At 39.8% G+C, this 22,055-nt stretch overlaps 2 protein-coding genes and 1 pseudogene across 12 annotated transcripts in view; 1 reads left to right on the forward strand and 2 right to left on the reverse strand.

The window, feature by feature from the left end:
• The window catches only part of KRR1 (KRR1 small subunit processome component homolog), a 115,182-nt gene extending 110,196 nt beyond the window's left edge, over window positions 1-4,986 (forward strand). For both annotated transcript variants that reach the window (XM_058741982.1, XM_058741980.1), the window contains exons 8-10: window positions 1,185-1,262; window positions 1,376-1,469; window positions 3,171-4,986. In XM_058741982.1, the coding sequence (XP_058597965.1) occupies window positions 1,185-1,262; window positions 1,376-1,469; window positions 3,171-3,310 (312 nt within the window). In that variant the 3' untranslated portion in view covers window positions 3,311-4,986. The remainder of the gene's footprint in view (window positions 1-1,184; window positions 1,263-1,375; window positions 1,470-3,170) is intronic.
• The window catches only part of GLIPR1 (GLI pathogenesis related 1), an 80,336-nt gene that overhangs the window by 24,038 nt on the left and 34,243 nt on the right, over window positions 1-22,055 (reverse strand). For 5 of the 10 annotated variants that reach the window (XM_058741986.1, XM_058741985.1, XM_058741984.1 and 2 more), the window contains 4 exons: window positions 13,177-13,286; window positions 7,563-7,645; window positions 4,562-4,588; window positions 4,140-4,458 (listed from right to left, as the gene is read on the reverse strand). In XM_058741986.1, coding sequence (XP_058597969.1) covers window positions 4,313-4,458; window positions 4,562-4,588; window positions 7,563-7,645; window positions 13,177-13,286 — 366 coding nt within the window. In that variant the 3' untranslated portion in view covers window positions 4,140-4,312. Of the gene's footprint in view, window positions 1-4,139; window positions 4,459-4,561; window positions 4,589-7,562; window positions 7,646-13,176; window positions 13,287-22,055 lie in introns of those variants that run through there. The other 5 variants (XR_009265523.1, XM_058741989.1, XM_058741993.1 and 2 more) reach the window with 1 other exon arrangement.
• LOC131519199 (transcription factor BTF3-like) lies at window positions 13,293-20,151 on the reverse strand (annotated as a pseudogene).

Genomic DNA, 22,055 nt, shown 5'->3' on the forward strand with positions numbered 1-22,055 from the left:
ATTTCTTCACATGACGGGGGAAACCATTTTAATCTGTTTTGTCAGAAACTTCATGGAGAGTAATTTAGGTGGACTTTCTGTATGTGAGTGTGTATGTGTTTGGGTGCGTATAGGTATAAGAAACTAAAGGTAAGTGTAAATAGGCTTATTTTGAGCTGAGTGCGTGGGGTGGAGTGGCAACTTCATGGTATGAGTGGTTGGTGTCACTTGTGTCCCTGCAGCCATTCCAGTCCCTGCACTTCCCATGGATACACACATTTAATGATTTAACCCTTAATGCTCTCACTCTGCGTCAGCACCATTCTTATGACCACATGCTATGTGACTGCTCAGTTTTGAAGTCTTTAAGTGATAATATCTATCCTTTTTCTAAATTATGAATGTCTCTCATTTTAGCAGCTGTTTTCTGGCTCCTTTTTTTTCCCCCAGATTTCCTTTTCTATCTTGACCATCACTGTTTCCTTCATACTGCCTTTTCCTTCTATCATAGTTGTCCAGCAAAACTCTCAAACTTAATCAGTTCTAAAATTTGTTTTCTTTCCCATAATGTGGCTACTGAACACAGCTGGAAAAAGTCTTCTCTTTGGACTCTATCCACTATAAATTCACGTTTCCAGCCTCAGATAGGTCCTCACCGTTGTCTGGTAGTTCTGTGCATGCTCTTAATTCTTGAAGCACCCTCCCACTCCTAGCTGATGACCCTGCATTTCAGTTTATGGAAGTATTTAAGACCATCAGGTGAGAACTCCTTCAACTTCCTTTTCTCTCACCTGTAATTTTTTTTTTTTTTTTCCCATCTGCACCCAGTCCTTTCTTTACCTGTTCTTTGAATTCTGTCTTCACCTGTCTCCTAAGGGATCTTACTTCATAATTCACTCTCTTGGCTATATCTTAAAGTCTTTCCTCTCTACTAGTTCTTTGTTCTCAGCATGTAGACACATTCCCTTCTGTGTTGAAACAGCCTGCTGTATATTCCATGAACACATCACCTCCTTTCCTATCCCTGTGCTTTTTGCATGTATTTCCTTTAGCTTAGAGTATATTTCCTTTTCATGTCACTGCCTTTATGAATTAGTCAGATTTTTGACTTCACTGTCTTCACCTCAAGGACACTGTGCCTTTTTTAGGAAATGATTTCTTATCTACCTTATTTCTCATGTAATTGTAAATACTGATTTCAACAGATTGATAAAGAATTGGCTAGTGGTGAATACTTTCTGAAGGCAAGTCAAAAGAAGCGACAGAAAATGGAAGCCATAAAGGTAAGACTCTGTCTAGCTCACAACATTGATAGTACAATTCACAGAAACTTAAATTCCTACTTAACTATAAATTGTGTTCTCTAATGTATTTTTTTTTTTTATTAATAACGCAGGCTAAACAAGCAGAAGCTCTCAGTAAGAGACAAGAGGAAAGAAACAAAGCTTTTATTCCACCTAAAGAAAAACCAGTTGTGAAACCGAAGGAAGGTAAGTGCTCGTTTTCCAATTCTTGATGTGATATGAAAGTCTGTTTTTGAAAAGTAAACCCATATGAATTTGTCTGAATCTCTTTGAATGTTAACTAAAGAAATAACCATCTTTCATCAGTTCTCTTGCTGCTTCATTAATCATTAATCCTAGGGACAGGAGACCACTGAAGTGTTTTATAATTTATTAGCAGCTGATGCCTATTTCAGAGTCTCCAGATTGACAGTCCTCTCCTAACCTCTGATTGTGCTGGAGGAGGACTCTTCATTGTGAAAGCTCTAAACCAGGGCAGTGAATCCTCTGTAGAGATCAAAGTTACGAAAGCAATGAGGTCCCCAAGCTCTGTTATCATACCTCTCAGAAAGAGCTTATCAGAAGTTATGCTTTTCTTCTCTTTACTTATGTGATCTGTGGCTTAAAGTTTGATTCCTGTATTATTAACGACGGATTTCTGATCACCTTGGGCTAAAGGACACCATCAAAGTAGTAGGAAGGTCTTAGGGGCTGTTAAAAAGACACTCTGTGAAAACAGTGTTCTATCTTCTCTTCTCCATTCCTAGTCTCATTTGATCCATCCTGCCCTCTTCTGTGTTCTCTTTCGCACTAGTGACACCTGTACTATTCCCTAAGTAATTTTCCAAAGTAGCCAGTGGCACAGTGAGGGGAGGGAAGTCACTGGCATTGTTGTACATGACCTATTGGTCAAGACCAGACATGACGTTACTATTTTAGTTTCCTGCTTTAAAAATACTGTATTCTTCTATGTACGTCACTGGTTATATAAAAGTTAAAAATGTCATAAGCATTAGAATTTGCAGTTTGCTCAGCCTGTGAGTTTTCTGCTTAGGACGTTGTTCAGTAGCCAGTTTAATCTCAGTTTATGATGATTTAAAATGCAGCTGTTTCACTGTAGTGGAGGCTTTAAGTCTCTGCTCCTCAAGTTGCTGGGAAGTTTGATGATATTTTAGCTGGTGATTCTCTTATGCTCTGAACACTGTCCTTTACATGGTGAGGAAAAGTTGCATTTTTGTCTCCTCCTTTGTCTTTGTTGTTCAGGCTTTTGGCATTGATGGTTGGATTCTGTTAGGAGGATCTCCAAATATGCTCAGATTATTGTCTTTATTACCAAAATCTTGTTAAATGAAATACTACTAGTCATTCATTGAACTAATATTTGGAAAACTTTATTTTTGAGTTTTTATGTGTGGTATTGAAGTAGATTTGACCTAAAGCTTCATGATTAGTTAATTAAAATTATTCAAGCTGGAAGGGCTACGTGGTAATATTCTTATTGAAATGTAATTTCAAAGTATTTTAGTGTGCAGAATTGGAAATTGGCGTATTAATGAGTACTCTAAAGTTCCAAAATATGGGAAAGAATATAAGTAAAAATAATCCAATCTCAAGTACAGTTTAGGGGGAAAAATGAAGTTTTAATATTGTTGAATTCAGTGATTTGTTCAGATAGCTAAACTATAATGCCATTTTCATGTGTACTTTCATTAATGTACTTATAAAGGAATTTATTTTATGATTTTTTTCTCTTAAATGTCTAACATTCCTTTAGGCAGGTGCTTTATATTTTACAACATGACCTTTCACTTATTACAGTACTCTGAAGTTACTATACCAAATACATATTCTTTATGTTTTATTTGGTAAAGCATAAAGAATTACATATGTTGTTTTTAATTTGTCTAGCTTCTACCGAAAATAAAATTGATGTGGCCGCCATCAAGGAAAAGGTTAAGAAAGCAAAGAATAAGAAACTGGGAGCTCTTTCAGCTGAAGAAGTTAAGCTTAAAATGGAAACAGATGAAAAAAAAAAGAAGAAAAAGTAACACTAAATAAACCCCCTGAACTAGAACTCATTAAGCTATCTCCTTTTGTAAAGGATTTTGAGATACTAGGATGTTCGTAGCCTTATGTGTGAGAAGAATACCCTGATCATATTTTTCTAGTTTGTGTCATTCTTCAACTCAGTGTTTATATAAACAGCTGTTTCTTTATAAATATAAATTATTGTATTCTCTGTGTGTGAGTTTTTAATTTTAATGCTGCATAGTGGTATGTATGTCCTTGTATACCATGCACCTTTTCTGTTTTGGCATGTTTTGCCTAAGCATATAAGGTGTAATTTTTTAGGTTGTTTATATAACGATCTTTTTAGAATGTGGCTATTGTAATTATCCATCAAATCCAGTATTTGCTGCCACTGTTTAGTCTTTACATATAATCATGTCCCACAACTTGGTTTTGAGGAAAATAAATACAGATTTTGCAGTGCTGTCTCTAATGATAATGAGTAAACATGAGGTTTCTTTTTATAATCTTACTTTATATTATGTTTAAGATTAAACAACCCATAAGCAAAAACCAAAAGCAAAAGCCTCTTAAATCCCTTAATTACTCTTTTGAGTCTGGGAAAATGGGAAACCAAAGACCTCAAATTGCAAGAGAGTGGGGAAAACCAGATGTTTAGCATGGAAGCTGCATGCAGCAAGTTATGTAGAAATGTTTTTACTAATGAGGGCCAGTGGAGTCGTTTAGAATCACCTAAATCTAGCACATTCATTTTGTAGTTTTAGAAGCTGAGACACACACGGGCTGAGTTACTTACTGAAAGTCACAGCTGTGGCAGCCTGAAAACAATTCTTATTCACAGATAAGTGGGAAGTAAAAATGAGTTTATTCTAGAGTTAGGAAGTTGAGACTTTTTCTTTTGATGAAGGGTTTATTGCAACATTTTTTTTCTGAAATATTTTAAAATAAGAAATAAATACAACCAACTTTTTTTTTTAAAGCCATACATGAATGAGTTGCGATTTTTTTCTGGATTTAGTTCAAAAGAACTGAGGGTATCTGTGCTTGACCCAAATGGTCATTATGACACCCAGTATTAGAATTGGTGGACTAACAATGAGAAAGAGAGATAAGTTCCTGTTGCGCACAGATACTGGCCAGTCAGGATACACAATAGAGTAGTAACCTGTGAAACAAACATCAGATGTGCTCTTAAATGTTGTTTCTCATAATGCAGTAATATAATTCACATCGATCTAATGGAACAGTTAAAAGATTTGTATACATACGTGTGACTTTGTCTCGTTGTGGGTTAACTGTGGAGTCAGAAGAAAGAAAGAATACATACGTTTAAAATTTTATTTTAAAAAGCCAAGTTGCTATTTATAACCATTAACTGTTGCTTTGACTTTATTGCAGTGTTTTTTAAACATTAAGATTTTTTTGTACTATACTAATTTGACATTTTTAAGTTGACTTTATAAACTTTTTATATACTACTATAAGTGGAAAATCATTTTACATACCACAACTAGCAGATAATAAATACAATTAAAATGAAAATTAAACCATGAGAATTTAAAAATAAAGAATTACATATTAGGAACAGTCAATGTGAGCAATGTATTAAAATATTTTCCTGGAAATAATGTTCTTTCCTGAGAAGAATGATACTATTTATGATCAGTCAGTAATAAAGAGACAGTGACCTCGCTCTCCGCCGTTCCAATATGTCATTAAATTGTCAATAGGGATCTGGCTCTCCTGTCATAATTATTCCTCTCCTTTTACTGAGCTTTATTCAGATTTTGACATTCAGAGCACTAGGTAGAAAATTCTACATCTGCCTCAGCCTTCATGATACTTTTTTTATTAAATAGATGACGTTTCTATGCCAGTTGTATGCCAGCTGCTGTTGAATTCTGTGGGACTCTGGCAAGTACTTCTGGGTACTTGTGAGCATCCCTGCTTGGGCTTTGTCTGGTGAATTACAAGGAAGCTGCCGCTGCTCTACCTTTTTTGGCAGTTAATACCATGAAATCAAGGATGTGCTGTGCTAGTTATATTTTTTCTTACATATACGTTTTTTAAATGTTAAATATTCAACTCTTGAATATCGAGACAAACGGACATTCATGCACTAGCTAAAATCATCCCGTGTACCACTGATATACCCAGCACATTATGTAAAAACCATGCTGATTTGGCCTCTCTGGGTATTTACTGAACCTGCCAACAGTACCTAAAGGACCAGAAAGGAATTTTTTCCTCCAATATTTACCATAATTTGTCAAAGATGGAATCTGTTAAAAGCTTTTATTTTTTTAATGTTTATTTTTTGAGAGACAGAATGCAAGCGGGGGAGGGGCAGAGAAAGAAAGAGACATAGAATCTGAAGCAGGCTCCAGGCTCTGCGCTGTCAGCACAGAGCCTGACGCGGGGCCCGAACCCACAAACCTCAAGATCATGACCTGAGCAGTCTGCTCTACCAACTGAGCCACCCAGGCGCCCCTGTTAAATGAAAGCTTCTGTCCTCTAACCCTTACCCCCATGCAAATTAGCATGTTTTCCCTTTATTAAGAGCCCAGGAGCTTTTCATTATTGGACCACAGCCTTAATTTTCTGAAGTTTCAGAGGCCATTTCAAGATACATCTAAAATGAAAAGCTAAAAAGCCAAAAGGAGCTTTTCTTGTCATTGTGGAGGTGTTGTTACTAATTATCTAGATTTTTAAAGAGAAGGAAGGATTTTTTTAAGGAAACATACATCCAGATTAGTACTTATTTGCCAGCCAGACTAGGGTATAAGTGAATTACGCTTAATTCCTACTTGTTTGGAATTTAGAATCCAGCAGGAAAGACAGTGAACCAGTGGCAACAATTAAATTACTCTTTAAATAATTTAAAATAATTGTCTCGGGGCGCCTGGGTGGCGTAGTCGGTTAAGCGTCCGACTTCAGCCAGGTCACGATCTCGCGGTCCGTGAGTTCGAGCCCCGCGTCAGGCTCTGGGCTGATGGCTCGGAGCCTGGAGCCTGTTTCCGATTCTGTGTCTCCCTCTCTCTCTGCCCCTCCCCCGTTCATGCTCTGTCTCTCTCTGTCCCAAAAATAAATAAAAAACGTTGAAAAAAAAAATTAAAAAAAAATAAAATAATTGTCTCAGTTTTCACCACAGATTTTAAAGAAGCATCATGAGAATCGTTCATGGGCATAAAAAGTTTGGGCATAAAGAAAACACCAACAGTCAACTCAACATGTGGGAGTTGAGTTTGGGAGGATGTATTTGTGGATAATAGATAATATTTATTGAGTGCTACTGTATACTAGGCTGTTGTTCTAAATAGAAGTGTTTTCTTCTTTTTTCATTGATTTGATTCACCAAACCCGTGAAGAGGCCCCACCATCTACCTTCTATTGCTGAGGAAATCTGTTCAGACAGTTGCCCCAGGTCACGGTGGTGGAACTGGAAATTGAACTTGGGCATGTGGTTTTTAAAATGCGTGGTTCTAGGGCGCCTGGGTGGCTCTCAGTTGGTTAAGTGTCTGACTCTTGACTTCGACTCAGATCATGATCTCGTGACTCCTGAATTCAAGCCCCGCATCAGGCTCTGTGCTTGCAGCGCAGAGCCTGCTTAGGATTCTGTCTCCCTCTCTGCCCCTCCCCTGCTTGCTCTCTATCTCCCTCTCAAAATAAAAATAAACTTAAAAGAAAATAAAATGTGTGGCTCTAACTCCTACTTTATACTGCCTCACTTGGAAAAAAATAATATGCTTTGTAGTGTTGTAGCAACACGAAAGGAAATATTCAGTTGATACGTTGATACTCTGAGGAGATGTTTGTCGCATAGAGGCTGCACTTTACTAAATTCTCTTAACAAAACTGCTGTGAATGAAATAAAGGATGGTCGAACTGGGAGAGAGATGACTGGCTCAGAAAGCTGATCAAAAAAGCGTTGCTGTACTGGGATTGAAGATGACAACTTAGTGTTTACAAATCAGTTGTTTTGATCTTGCTGAAGTTCAGCAAACCTTGGGTCTACAGCTCCTATCTTCTTAGTCACTTTTTGTGGTAATGATTAGAGCTACAGAAGAAGGCTATTCTTTGCTTCCCTAAGTTTACCTTAAATATATGTTCATTACTAGGACAGTAAGCCATTGGTTTGATTGCTGCCTGATGCCAACTTCCATGAAAACAGCTATTAGGAGAAAGCAAATATTTGCATTCTTAGCTCTGTAGAAGGTTCTAATAGTTTCAAACACATTGTATTATTGGTAGAGTTTTCCTTTTACTCACTGCAGAGATTATCCAAACACTTGTCATCATTGGGGCAGGCACTGCAGGTGGACCCTTCTCTGTATGGCCAACTTCTGTATTGTCTATAAAGTAGAAAAAAGCTGTCCATTAGGAGAGGTGGGTTTTTGTTGTTGTTGCAATGAAATTTACTACTCATCTTTTCTGCAGGATGGAAGTCCACAGATTCAGAGGGTTGGTGAGGGAAGCGGAAATAGAAGCCTGTTCATATTTGCAGAGTTCCCTCCATGGGACTATGTCTGTGAACCTGTGTCTTCACCTACATCATTTCATTTAATTATTACGACAATTCTGGAAGTTTTCTTTATTTGACACATAAGGAAACTAAAGCTCTAAGAAATTAAAAATTACAGCGTACACATATCCGAGTCACAATAAAACCTAGATTTGTCTGACTCCAGGGCAACACTCCCTCTACTTACTATCTGGCCTGTATACACCACCATCCAAAACACTGTCCATCCTAAGGTATCATGACCCACATTTGCTCTTCTCAGTTTAGCCAGCCTCCATAGTTTGTGATAGAACAACATGTGCTTCCCTATTAAGTATTAAATAAGACCTAGCAAGAAGTTTAATAATCAGTAACTTTAATGAAGATTAAAACCATATTTTGAGTTATCTGCTGCGAGTAGAATGTGATATGAAAATATCTGATATTTACAAAGATAGAAGTAGTACTAACAAAGTCATACACACTGCTGATACGACTGAAGTGTTGTCTTCATTCATAATGAAATGTTTTTTTTAATGTTTATTGTTTTTTATTTTTGAGAGAGAGAGAGAGAGCGCGCATGAGCAGGGGACGGGGAGGGAGAGAGGGAGACACAGAATTTGAAGCAGGCTCCAGGCTCACAGCTGTCAGCACAGACCCCGATGCAGGGCCTGAACCCACGACCTGTGAGATCATGACGTGAGCTGAAGTTGGACACTTAACTGACTGAGCCACCCAGGCACCCCAAAATAGTTTCAGTAGAGGTTAGTGAAAATAAAGATGTAACTTTTCTAATCCCAGTTCATGGACTCAACTCCCCTCCCCTAATACTTTAGAAACTTTTTTTAGAAACTTTTTTTAGAAACACCTTTAAGAAACTTTGGTTAAGAACCAAAGTTAAGGACACATTACTTTCATTAACACCTCCTTTCCAACCCAAAATATGTGTTCTAATCTTATTTGGCTCCAAATTAATTTAGGTTGTTTTAGAAACTCTGTTTACTCTCATGCTTGCTTTACACTGTGGGAAACAGTCAAAGGAATATAGTGATTCTGATAATAATTGCCCAAAGTGCACATTAATCTGGGGATATTTTCATTGTTAAAGAGCACCATACTCTTTGAGAGGGCAAGTTCTAGAATAAAATCATTTATGCTATTTCATTCTTTGTTGAATTGTGAAAACTATCAAGAGGGAGAAATTACTACTTCAAAAACTGGCTAAAAACAAAAAGCAGTTGTGAATTCTAGGGAAATGGCACAATTCATCCTGGGAGAAACATGCTACTGGAAAGGCCTGGATTTGTCTGGAGAGGAACAATTGACACAAAGGGCCCTGATGTATTCTGTCCAGAAAGAAGCAGGAAGTTTTAGTGTTTCCCCTGCCAGCCTGAGAGAGAAAGGGTTGGGGCCCTGGGACTGAGGAAAAGACTTTTTTTTTTTTTTTTTTTTTGAGTAATCTCTTTGGCCAACATGGGACTCGAACTCAGGACCCTGGGTCACATGCTCTACTGACTGAGCAGCCAGGCCCCCTGAGAGAAGATCTTTAAAGAAGAAGATAAATATGAGTAAGGGTTCTCAAAGGGTATATCCGTACCCTGTAGATACTAGATAGTCAAGGTTGTCATTTCCTCTCCTGTGCTGTAATCCTTTCTCCCACTAATCACAAGATAGCCTTGCTCAGAGGGGCCCAGGGGCTTGAAGAGAGAGTTGTGTATGTGAAAAATGCAGATCAGAATGACCCGTAGCAGCTAGGAGGAGGGGCCAAAACCGGTCTGGGCAATGAATGACTCCAGAGATTGAGTTACAGGTGACTGGAGAATTAAGCACCCTGCACCCCACTCTGAGGAAATCTCAGAAATATGGAGAGGATACTGGACTTCCTAGAATTATGTGGGCTAATTATGTGACTTTTTGTACATGGAAGGAGGAAAACAAGCTGAGAAGGCAGAAGATAATGAGGACATCCCTAACTGGTCTCTGTGCTCCTCTCTTATGCCCTCCAATCCATTTCCCACATGTCATTCAGAGTGATCTCCAAATGTAAGGCAGGTCTTGTCACTCCCTTGCTGAAAATACTTGGATGATTCCTCTTGTGATGTGAATAAAGTTAAATTTACCATGGCCTACACCGCCTTGCAAGGGCTGAACTGCCTCCTTCCCCGTTTCATCTGATTCAGTGGTGCAAGCACCCTGACCAGTTTTTGCATCCTTTCCACAGAAGCTTTTCAGGTGTTTTCTGCAGCAGACATCTGTTCCTGAAGTTCTTCACGAGTCTGGTTCCTTTCTAATCTTCATGCCTGTGCTTAAATACATCATTTTATCCAACAAAGGGTCCTGCCAATTGATAGTGTTGATTACAGTATCATATTGTATTTCCTTCATTACTCCTATCATAATGCAGTTTATTGTCTATCTGCCCCATAGATATTCCATAGAAATAGAAATTCCATAAAAGCAGGGACTGTGTCTGGCTGGTTCTCCTTTGCATCTCAGTAAACAAATATTTGTTGGATGATTGTATGAATCCACTTATTTGTATGCATAAATGAATGTTAACTCTATAGAAGCATTAAAACCGGTTATAAGCTTTACAACTTCTTGTTTATAACACTAAAAGGCAAATAAAGTCAGGCTAAACCAGGAGAATTTCCATTTGTGCCTTTTTATTATAACAACAATAGTAACTATGAATACTTCTCTAATAATCTCAAATAATGTAATACCATTGCCAGGTATTAGATATAGTTGGTGTTTTACATAACTTTCTTGTTTAATTTTCATAGCTACTTGATACGTAGCTGGTGCTATTATTATCCCGATTTTTTACAGAGGAAACAGATTCAGAGAGGTTAAGTAACTTGTCCAAGGTCAAGTGAACCAAGGTGGTGGGTTCTCAAGACCCTGTATCGTAACCATTAAGCTATATAAATGTCATGAAGAGTCACCATTGATTGATTTAATGGCTTTGGCTAGTTTGTCCTAGGTTTTCCTTGTTTTCTGACTTAGGGATTTTAGGTCAAAGCTATTCTCTTCTGAATGACACCTGCTTTTAATCCTTTTACCCCACCTACACTCAATCAGACTATCCAAGGTTTCTTCAGAACATTACTTCAGGGAAAGAAAGAGAGGCTTCCTCTAACAAATCTTCTGGAATCCCAAAGACTGGTAAAATCCAAACATAATTCTAGGGCAACAAATTAAAGAAAAAGATTGGTGTATATATGGCAAAGAGTTAAAGCTTTAAAATATAAACAACTACCATAAATCATTAAGAAAATCACTCTGGTAGAAAAATGAGCAGACCATATGGTTCACAAAAGAAGGAATGTAAATAGGAAATCAGGTGAAAATTTATAATCACCAGTGGTCAAAGAGATGCAAAAGAAACATAAAATAACAGTTTCTTTCAAATTAGAAAATACTAAAAAATTATAATATCCAGTACTAATGAAGAAGCATAAATTGATATAATAACAGTGTAGAATAATTTGGCCATAAGCACTTTTAAAAACATAAAGATGTTCACACCTTTTACTTAGTATACTATTTCTAGAAATTGTAGGGAAATAGATGTGACTGAAGACTTACATTCAAGGTTGTTCATCTAATATTAAAAGAAAATGCAGACAACAATCTAACTTCTTCAATAGGATGAGCTGTCATGTGACCACCTAAGCACAGATGCAGAAGCCAGACAGCCCAGGTCACAGTCCAGTAACATAGACACTATGTCCAGTCCACAGACACTATGACATAGTGTCACCAACTGTGGAACCCTGGTAGACTACTCACTCCATCAGTGCCTCAGTTTTCTTATCTGCCAAACAGGGGTGGTAACAGGACCCATCTCAAGACTTTTCATGAAGATTAAGTAAGTTAATATGTATGAAGCACTTAGAAAAGTGCTTAACATATGGTAAATATTTTATCAGTATTACTCTCATTTTTTTTTTATGGTGAAAAAATTTATATTTATATTTAACCAGCTGGATTCAGTTTACATGATCACAATTTTGTTGAGAACATCCAAAGCATCATAGTCAGGAGCCAGTCAAACATATGCCTTCTCTCCATTGGGCCTAATCAGGATGTTGACCTTGGCCATGTCAATGTCATAGAGCTTCTTCACAGCCTGTCTGATCTGATGCTTGGTGGCACCACAATGAACACAAGTGTTTTGTCTTCTACTTTCTTCATGGTCGACTTGGTAGTTGGGGGAACTTGATGATGACATAGTGGTCAAGCTTGTTTCTCCCGGGAGCACTCGTTCAAAGATACTTGGGCTGCATTCGGAGACTCAGTGTCTCGGGCCTTTGGAAGGTAGCACACATGTGGATCTTTTTTTAAGTGCCTGTGAATGTCTTTCAGCACCACTTTCTTGGTCTTCAAAGCCTTTGCTTTGGCTTTGGGAGGGGCAGGGACTTCCTTCACCTTTGGCATCATCCTCATGAAACAGTACTCTCATATTTTTATAATTATTGATATCACGTTTAAAATTTTAATGATGTGGAAAATGCTCATGGTATAATTTTAAGTAAAAAGTAGAAACTGTGCATTTCCAGTATGATATCCATTTTCTAAATAATGTGTATGATGCATAAGCATACATATAGAAGTTTAAAGAAAGGTGGGGGGAGGGGCGCCTGGGTGGCTCAGTTGGTTGAACGTTGAGTGTCTGACTTTGGCTCAGGTCCTGATCTGGCAGTTCAAGAGTTCCAGCCCCCGTTGGGCTCTGTGCTGACAGCTCAGAGCCGAGAGCCTGCTTCAGATTCTGTGTCCCCCTCTCTCTGCCCCTTCCCCACTCATGCTCTGTCTCTATCTCTCAAAAATGAATAAATGGTAAAAAAAAAAAAAAAAAAAGAAAAGAAAGGTGATAGGTGGCATATCATGGGTCTACTCTGTTTTCCAAAGGGAGAAAAATTGTATCCGTTTCAAAAACAAAACTTTCAGAAGTAAATGAAATAAATTACATAAATTGAGAAATTTAATTCTCAATTTATTTTTGCTTTGAAAATTCTGTAAAACATGCCAAGTTTTTAATAAACCAATAGAGTAACATCAGTCCTCCTATTCCGTGGTATTATTATCTTTTCCAATTAATCTATGTCCCTGCAAACATTTTAGTGTTGCCACTCTAAACATATATGTTGTGTGTGTATTTATATAGCATTTGTAAGGGGTGCACACAGACACACATGTATATTTTTTTAAAAAATGTACCAGATGTTAATGGAGTAGATCTCTAGGTTAGAGGAATTAAGGGGATATTAATTTTCTTTTTTACCCTTTCTTTATTATCCCAATTTTCTGTAATGAAGATTAATACTTCTAAAATAGATTTAAGAAGTTTTTCTTAGAAGAATCGATTTGGGTACTTACCCTGGTCCGTAGTTGCATATGAAAAGCGCTCCGTGGGAAATACTGGTGCCATGAACGCTGGGACAATACTGTACGGCACAGCCCACTTTGTAACTAGCTGCCCAAACAACCTGAAATAAGGATTTGTAGCGAGAGAGAGAGATGATAAAGTGAACATTGGAGTATGATTAGGACTTCATAAACGCGGTGAGGTGTGTTCACTCTTGTTTAGGTGGAGCAGTTATTACCAGGGGACTCCTAGGTGCTGAGAACTCAGTTAGAAACAAGACTTGTAATTATTATTGGGGTGTGGGTGTGTGAAATAAACATATAAATGATACTAAGATCATTTTGGCATTTGAAATAAAATAAAATAGAGAGTGCTGGGGTGGGGGTCCATCCTGAGAGCCCAGAGAAGGGGTGCTGGAGGAGGCCTTGGAGCTGAGGCCTGCAGGGGGCAGCGCTGGGGATGACCTCGCAGGAGACCGCAACGTGGGAGGAAGAGCCTTCCATGTGGAGACAGCAGCGGCACAGAGGCCCTGAGGTGGGACGGCGCGGCGGTGACAGTGGCAGAAAGAAGCAGGCAGAGCTGGGATCCAGTGAGTGGGGAGAGCCGTTGGCATTAAGGAAGGAGGCAGGCGGGCAGGTCGCAGGGAATCTTGTAGGCAAGTGAGCACAGGCTCCTTTTTGCATCAGAAAGATCACTTGGTTGTCATGAAGTAAATGGACTGAGAAGAGCAAGGGAAGAAAGAGGGAGGGCATTTGGGAGGCTGTTCCAGGGGTGCAAGCAAGAGAAGACGGTGACCCACACTTGGGTGGCAGTCGCGGGTTCCTGGGAATCCGTCACGTTCATGCTTTAGCTCTAGGTACAGCTGAAAGGATTTGCTTTTGCCTTGAGTGTGAGGTGAGACGGAACATTTGGGGCCTGAGTAACATTTACTGAGATGGGGGAAGGGAAGGAGCAGGGTGGGTGGGAATATGGACAGGGCTTCCGTTCAAGTCCCATTCCCTTTGAGACGCCTAATTAAACATCCAAGTGCAGAGCGACTTTGCTGCTGAATGTGACCGTCTCTAGATTATCTAGATCAAGGCTAGATGGAAAAAGGGTGGTGAGTGGCACAGGAGGAAAACCAAGAACAGAGCCAGCTTCTTCAGGGAGAGGGGCCTTTGCTGTCGCCCTGGACCCCACAGTGGGAAGACTCCATACTTGATTTAGTTCAACGTTGTCACCTATTTTCCCACATTTAGTGGCATTTTCCCCCTGACTTTTGAACAAGGGTCTTTACATTTTCATTTTGCACTTGGCCCCACAAATTACATAGCTCGTCTTAACCAAGAGTGTTTGGTGTCAATGGAGCCTAACGAAAAAAGCTGTTTAAAGAGCTAGTATCTAGACACTAGAGATAAGCCAGCAATTAAATGCACTCCTTTGGGTGCCGGGGTGGCTCAGTCAGTTGAGCATCCAACTCTTGATTTTGGCTCAGGTCATGATCTCACAGTTTGTGGGATCGAGCCCCACGTCAAGCTCTGTACTGATGCAAGCCTGCTTGGGACTCTCTCTCCTCCTCACTCTCTTCCCCGCCCCCAACCCAAATATATATATATAAATATATATATATATATATTTTTTTTTTTTTTTTAAAACACCTTTCCCTTTCTATAGCCCTTTAGAGCTCCCCTCTACTTGCTAGATGGGATGCTACCTGATTCATGGATTAGTTCATAAAACCAATTAGATCTTTAAAATTTACTTGGTTGAACTTTTGTTATTTGACACATCCATCACCATATAGTTACAAATTTTTTTTCTTGTGATGAGAACTTTTAAGATTTACTCTCTTAGGAACTCTCAAATATACAATATGATGTTAACCATAGTTGACATGCTGTACTTTACATCCCCAGGACTTAGTTATTTTATAACTGTAAGTTTGAGCTTTTGACCACATTTACTCATTTTGTCTCCCCACCCCATCCCAACAACCACTAGTCTTTTCTCTCTTTCTAAGAGTTTGTTTCTTGTTTAGATTCCACATATATGTGAGACCATATGGTATTTGCCTTTCTTGGCCTGACTTATTTCACTAGCATAATACCCTCTAGGTCCATCCATGTTGTTGCAAATACCAGAATTTCTTCTTCAGGAAAATGTATTACATATATAGGAATATTACTTAGCCCTAAAAAAGAACAAAATCTGTATTTTAACAAGTTCCTCAGGTGATTATTATGCATGCTAATTGGGTGCAATGTTGTCTGTATTCCTTTTACTATCACCACTATCAATCATTTTGTATTTATTTTTTATCCTTTGGTCTTTGAGCACTTTCTCCAGGGTTTGTTTTATCTCAAGTATTCTATATCTTTGGGCTTCCCACACACACACCTTTAATGCTGTTTCTTTTGTTTTACTGTCTTTTACTTTTCTTTTCCAGTCTCTTTTTTTCCAAGGGCATGCAGTGTTAGTTACCGTTTTGTTTTCATTGGTGTTTTCTTCTTTAAAGTCAAGTTGTAATTAACACAATAAAATCCATCCTTTTTAGGTGTACAGTTCCATGAATTTTGATAAAAACATAGTTGTGTAGCCACAACAACCATATTCAAGACCTAGAATATTTCCATCACCCCAGAAAGTTCCCTTGTGTTCCTTTGTGGTTGGCTCCTACCCCCACCCCCTGACAATCACTAATCTGTTCTCTGTCTCTCTACTTTTGCTTTTTCCCAGAATTTTATATAAATGGGGTCAGTTTAAAAGTTTTTTTTCACTCTGGCATCTTTCACTGAGCATAAGTATTTGAGACCCATTCATACTGTTGGGTTCACTTCTTGATTGCATGGATGTCCCACAGTTTAGTTATCCATTCAAGTTGGTCTCTTGTTAAAAGCTTTATGGACATTGACAGGGCACTTGGGTGGCTCAGCTAAGCATCTGAGTTCAGCTCAGGTCATGATCTCACAGTTCATGGGTTCAAGCCCCACATGGGGCTCTGTGCTGACAGCTCAGGGCCTGGACCCTGCTTCAGATTCTGTGTCTCCCTCTCTCTGCCCTTCTTCCACTTGCACTCTGCCTCTCTCTCAAGAATAAACATTAAAAAAAAACAAAAACAAAAAAGAATCGGACTTTGGCTCAGGTCATGATTTCGTGGTCTGTGAGTTGGAGCCCTGCGATGGGCTCTGTGCTGACAGCTCACAGCCTGGAGCCTGCTTTGGATTCTGTGTCTCCCTCTCTCTCTGTCCCTCCCGGCTTGCACTCTGTCTCTGTCTCTCAAATAAAAAAACAAACAAACAAAAAAAAAAAAACGTTAAAAAAATTTTTTTTAAAAGGCTGTATGGACACTCAGATTCTGGCTTCAACTTGTGGGCTCTGGGGCCACAAAGACTGAGTTCATATTCCAGCTTGGCCACTCACTGTGCGACCTTGCCCTTTGCTTCCTCGACTATTTAGTGAGGATAACGCTCTCAACTCTAAGGCTTATTTTGACATTTTAAATGGGATAGTAAAGTGCTTAGAACAGCTGCTGGCACATGGCAAGCAGTCAGCAAATGTTCATGTTTTATTCTCTACTAATTTTCTTGTTTTAAAATCTTTGAAAACTCTCTTGTTTCAGGCAGATTCCTATTGTGTGCTTTCATTTCTTTTAATATGGTAAAAAAAAATAAACCTAATTATAAAAAAAAATAATGAGAACTACTGATTATTGGGAATTTACTTGGTGCCAAGGTAATGTTAAGCACTTTATGTGCAACATCATGTTTAACACATCACTAAAGAAGTATTGCCTCTATTTTTATTGGTGGAAGTTGGAACGTACTTCTACTTGACCACAAAGTACTATGAGGGCAATCCATGCCCTGAGCAAGATGCTGTTTTCCCTTCTAGCAGAAGCAGGGAAAGCCTGCTTTTCTAACAAAAGCCTTTCTAACAAAAACGGCACATCTGGGGAACCTACTAGGGGCAGGTATGTCTCTCCTTTGGAGTTAACACCCCCTTCCCACCATCTTTCAAGTCTCAGTATGAGTCCATCCGACTCATTATCAGGCACTATTATCAGGAGTATGGTAACGCTGCAACATATATAAAACCAGGTAGAGAAACTGTGAAACATGTCCCACTTTATTGGTCTGTAACAGTGTAAAAATAAGCGGGTAGCAGTTGGTCGGGGAGGTAGGGCTAAAACCAAAAATGCGATCAATGGTGCCATCTAGTGGGCATTCTCAGCACTACCACACCTAAACTGCTGCCCCGCCCATACACTTAAGTCAAACCATTCTGTTACCAAATGTTATAAAGGTGAGCTGCCAGCAATAAAATATCTAATCTCCGATATTAATATACCAAAATTCTTAGTGCAAATCTATCTCTAGTGAAGACAAAGCTAATGTGTGGACCTCATGTGCCAAGAAATATCACATCTTTAGGAGATAATGATTGGATCTAAATCTATTATCTTTACTCTGTACAATCACCCCTCACCAGCCAAAATCTGAAAATAGCTTGTTTTTTATTAATAGAAGATGAGGATAAGTGGGCTATTATAATAGCCACTTGAGGTAATTTCTAGCAAGAATTTACAATGGCAACTGAGTAGTCTTGAATCTCCCAAAAGATTTCTTACAAGGATGAAAACATCACATTTTAATGTAAAGGCATCTTTAACCAAGCTGTCAAAGTGTTCTTCCTATATAATTGGCGGAAAACCAGCTCATGGAGGAGATCTAACCTTTGTTTAATGCCTAAGTAGCAGCACTTTATTATAACTTACAAACATTCCATTACTTAATCCTTACAACATAACTGATATCTGGATCCCAGCTCTTCCTCTTATTAGTTTTGTGACACTGGGCAAACAAATCCTTCTTCTTCTTCTTTTTTTTTTAACTAGGCAAAAAAAACCCTTATTTTTAATGTTTATTTTTGAGACAGAGAGAGACAGAGCATCAACAGGGGAGGGTCAGAGAGAGAGACACACAGACTCCGAAACAAGCTCCAGGCTCTGAGCTGTCAGCACAGAGCCCGACACGGGGCTCGAACTTACAGACTGTGAGATCATGACCTGAGCTGAAGTCGGACGCCCAACTGACTGAGCCACCCAAGCACCCCGGCAAAAAAACTTTATTAACCTTGTTTCAAACTTTATTCTCAGGCCTCTTCAGCTTAATTAGCTGCAAAGAATGAATTATGTATAAGCAAAAACTAAAAAACGCTACGCTGTCCAAGGGGCTTGGGCTTAAAAATATTAGAGATCTAGATTTTATCAGATCCATGAACAGAATTCTAAAAAGCAGTCATAGTACAAAATAGCAGCTCCCAGTAACTTCTTCAAGCTCTATCTTCAGAAGTTGACTCCGTTCAGTTTGCTTCCTTCTTGGAAGCTTCATCAAAATTCTCCACAAGATCTAGAACTTCATTCTCCTCCTCCTCTCCGGTAGCGAGTGGTGCTTTTCTGTCCAGGGACTGTGTGGGCAGAGCTTCAGCTGGTCTTCCCAAACTAGCCAGACTGCACCAAGTTGGTTTAAGATACTGGGCAGAATTTCTGTCAACTGCTTGGTCTCAGTATGGCCTGGAATGTGAAAGTGTTTACTGCCCCAGATGCCTGAACTTTAGGCTCGTGGAAGTGCATCGCCATTCCTTGGTTTGTGAACATATTCACTTCTTCAATACCGGAGATAGCATTCACCCCTAACTTCTTTAAGGAGAACTGAAGTTTTTTATCATCTGCTGTAGCGGTTCTATGAACCACTTTCTTCTCTTTTTTTAATGTTTATTTTTGAAGTGGGGGGAGAGGAGCAGAGAAAGGGAGACAGAGGATCCCGTGCAGGCTCTGTGCTGACAGCACAGAGCCCCAAGTGGGGCTCCATCTCACGAACTGAGATCATGACCTGAGCTGTAGACAGACTGAACCATTCAGGCACCCCAGAATCACCTTCTTCTTTAGGTGGACAGTTCCTTCCCCACCAATGCATATTTATGCTTTTAGTTTGACTTGTTTCTCCTGGTTCATGATAGTTTCTCTCATCTTGTTGGAGCAGAAATGGGACCATGCAGGGGGACTAGGGTTTGTTTTCAGGGGGTCTAAGGTGGACCAGCTGAGGTTAGGTCTACACAAGTGGGCACGTAAGATGTGGGAAAACAACTTCCTAACTTCTCTGAGCCTGTTGTCTCATCTATGGATGACAGTGGTTCTCTGACAGGTTTGTGATAAGATTTGAATGGTTTCTTTAACCACGGAGAGCTGAGTACCACACTCACTTAAAAGTGGTTGCTGCGGGGGCACCCAGGTGGCTCAGTTGGTTAAACCTCTGGTCGTGATCTCATGGTTCGTGGGTTCCAGCCTCCCATTTGGCTCTGTGCTGACAGCTTAGGCCCTGGAGCCTGCTTCGGATTCTGTGTCTCCCTCTCTTTCTGCCCCTCCCCTGCTTGGACTCTGTCTCTCAAAAATAAATAAACATTTTTTAAAAAAATGGTTGCTGTGGATGCATTATGTCTGACCCATGGGGTCCCTGGACTTCCTCTCCAGGAAAAGGCTTGCTTTTCAGAATTGGGGGTAGAATGTAGTGGTCTCTTTGCGAGAGCAGATTAGGAATCACTCAGCTTGGGATCTGATACCTGTATGTAAGGAAATGAATTTTCTCATATCTGAAATGTTAGCTCTCCTTTTTTTGTCCTATATGGAAAGGGAACATTTACAAATAAGCCCAGCTAATTTGGGGAGGGCCATCTCTGAAATCTCAGGTCTATGTGACGGATGTAAAATCAAGTTTCCTCCTCTTGTTTTGAGTCCCTGGAAGGATGGACATGGAGTGTCTTAACTGCATGGTTCAGGAGTCTGTGGCCGATATGACAGTCTTTAGATCTTTGCATATTTGTTGTGGTGAGCTACTAGCCACGCTTCTGAAGTACAAGGCTCATTTGTACACACTGTCTACCTTGTACCCCTTTTCAGTTTTGCCTGGAGTTCTTCTCCTTTTCTTTTTCATTTGGTAAGCTCTCCGTTAGTTTTCTTTTTTTTTTTTTTTTAACGTTTATTTATTTTTGAGACAGAGAGAGACAGAGCATGAATGGGGGAGGGTCAGAGAGAGAGGGAGACACAGAATCTGAAACAGGCTCCAGGCTCTGAGCTGTCAGCACAGAGCCCGACGCGGGGCTTGAACTCACAGACCGCAAGATCATGACCTGAGCCGAAGTCGGATGCTTAACCGACTGAGCCACCCAGGTGCCCCTCTCCGTTAGTTTTCAAGAACCAAGTGATATGGCTCCTGCTGTGTGAATAACTCCTATGTCTCCATACCTCCCTTTGGCCAGATAAGTTGCTCTGCCCTCTTTGCTCACATAGCAACTTGTCAGTTTCTCCAAATTACACCAACAATGCATTGTATTACAGCCACTTACACATTGGTCTCTCCCCAAGGAAGGTCAATTCCTAAAGGTCAGGGGTCATTGCCATCTGTGTCCCTCATTCCTTGTACCACCCCCATTTCTCCTCACTTTTACTTCTTGGTGATTGTACTCGTCAATTAAGTGTTAGGACTGGGGCACCTGGGTGGCTCAGTTGGTTAAGCATCCCACTCTTGATTTTGGCTCAGGTCAGCATCTGTTGATTCATGAGTAGAGCCCCACACAGGTCTCTGCTCTGATAGTAGAGACCCTGCTTGGGATTTTCTCTCCCCCCTCTCTCTGCTTGTGTGCTTTCTGTCTCAAAATAAATAAACATTAAAAAAATAAAGCGGTAGGACATAAGCTATTGTTCCAGGCTCTGTTTTGCAGGAATCTGCACTAAGACATATGATCAGTGAGTGCCTTACACAGTGCCTGGCATATGATAGAAGCTTAAACACTGAATGAGAGTCCGTACCCTCAAACTGACAATTATTTTTGGAGACTTAAACAGTGCAATGTTGGGGCGCCTGGGTGGCTCAGTCGGTTAAGTGTTCGACTCTTTATCTCAGCTCAGATCATGATCTCACGGTTTCATGGGTTTAAGGCCCCTATCAGGCTGTGCTGACAGTGTGGAGCCTGCTTGGGATTCTCTCTCTCTCTACCCCTCCCCTGCTCATGCTGTCTCTCTCTCAAAATAGATAAATAAACTTAAAAAAAAAATGTAAATGGTGCAATGTTTAATGGTACCAGTGCCGCTTGTGGGCAAACTGGATTTAGCTTTCTTGCCTTCTAGGACTTGTGGGATTCTGATGGAATCACTTTTCTGGTTAAAATTTTTTGTAAACATAAGCCAAGATTAATTGTTTATGGGATGAGTCTAGGGGAAACCTAACTCATATTTTCAAGAAAGGGACCAATATTGCTGGTGGTTTGATAGCTCATTCTTGCCTATAATAATCTAGAGATGAAAATTGCACTGAAATCCGCCCTTCCCCTCACATGATAATAGTAAATATCTGTGCCAAACTTGTTTCACCTGTAACAACACCAGCGTGATCAGAGGCTCTATGAGGCTGAGCTGCCCTGAGACTTTTTCCAACAACATTTTGCTCTTTAAAAACACCTATTATTCCAGGGGCACCTGGGTGGCTCAGTCGGTTGGGCGGCCGACTTCAGCTCAGGGCATGATCTCGCGGTCCGTGAGTTCGAGCCCCTCGTCGGGCTCTGTGCTGACAGCTCAGAGCCTGGAGCCTGTTTCAGATTCTGTGTCTCCCTCTCTCTGACCCTCCCCCGTTCATGCTCTGTCTCTCTCTGTCTCAAAAATAAATAAACGTTAAAAAATTTAAAAAAAAAATAAAATAAAAAATAAAAACACCTATTATTCCAAGTTAACTGCCTTGTTAGAAATGTTTGTACCCTCATACCTCACTTCAGCACATTTTTATATATAAGAAGCAGTCAGACATAGGTTCAGCACCCTTATTGGCTTGACAAGGACTGCCAGGAAGAAAAGTAAATAAAT

The sequence above is a fragment of the Neofelis nebulosa genome, chromosome 8 (genome assembly GCF_028018385.1).
Source record: "Neofelis nebulosa isolate mNeoNeb1 chromosome 8, mNeoNeb1.pri, whole genome shotgun sequence".
Taxonomy (NCBI): Eukaryota; Metazoa; Chordata; class Mammalia; order Carnivora; family Felidae; genus Neofelis; species Neofelis nebulosa.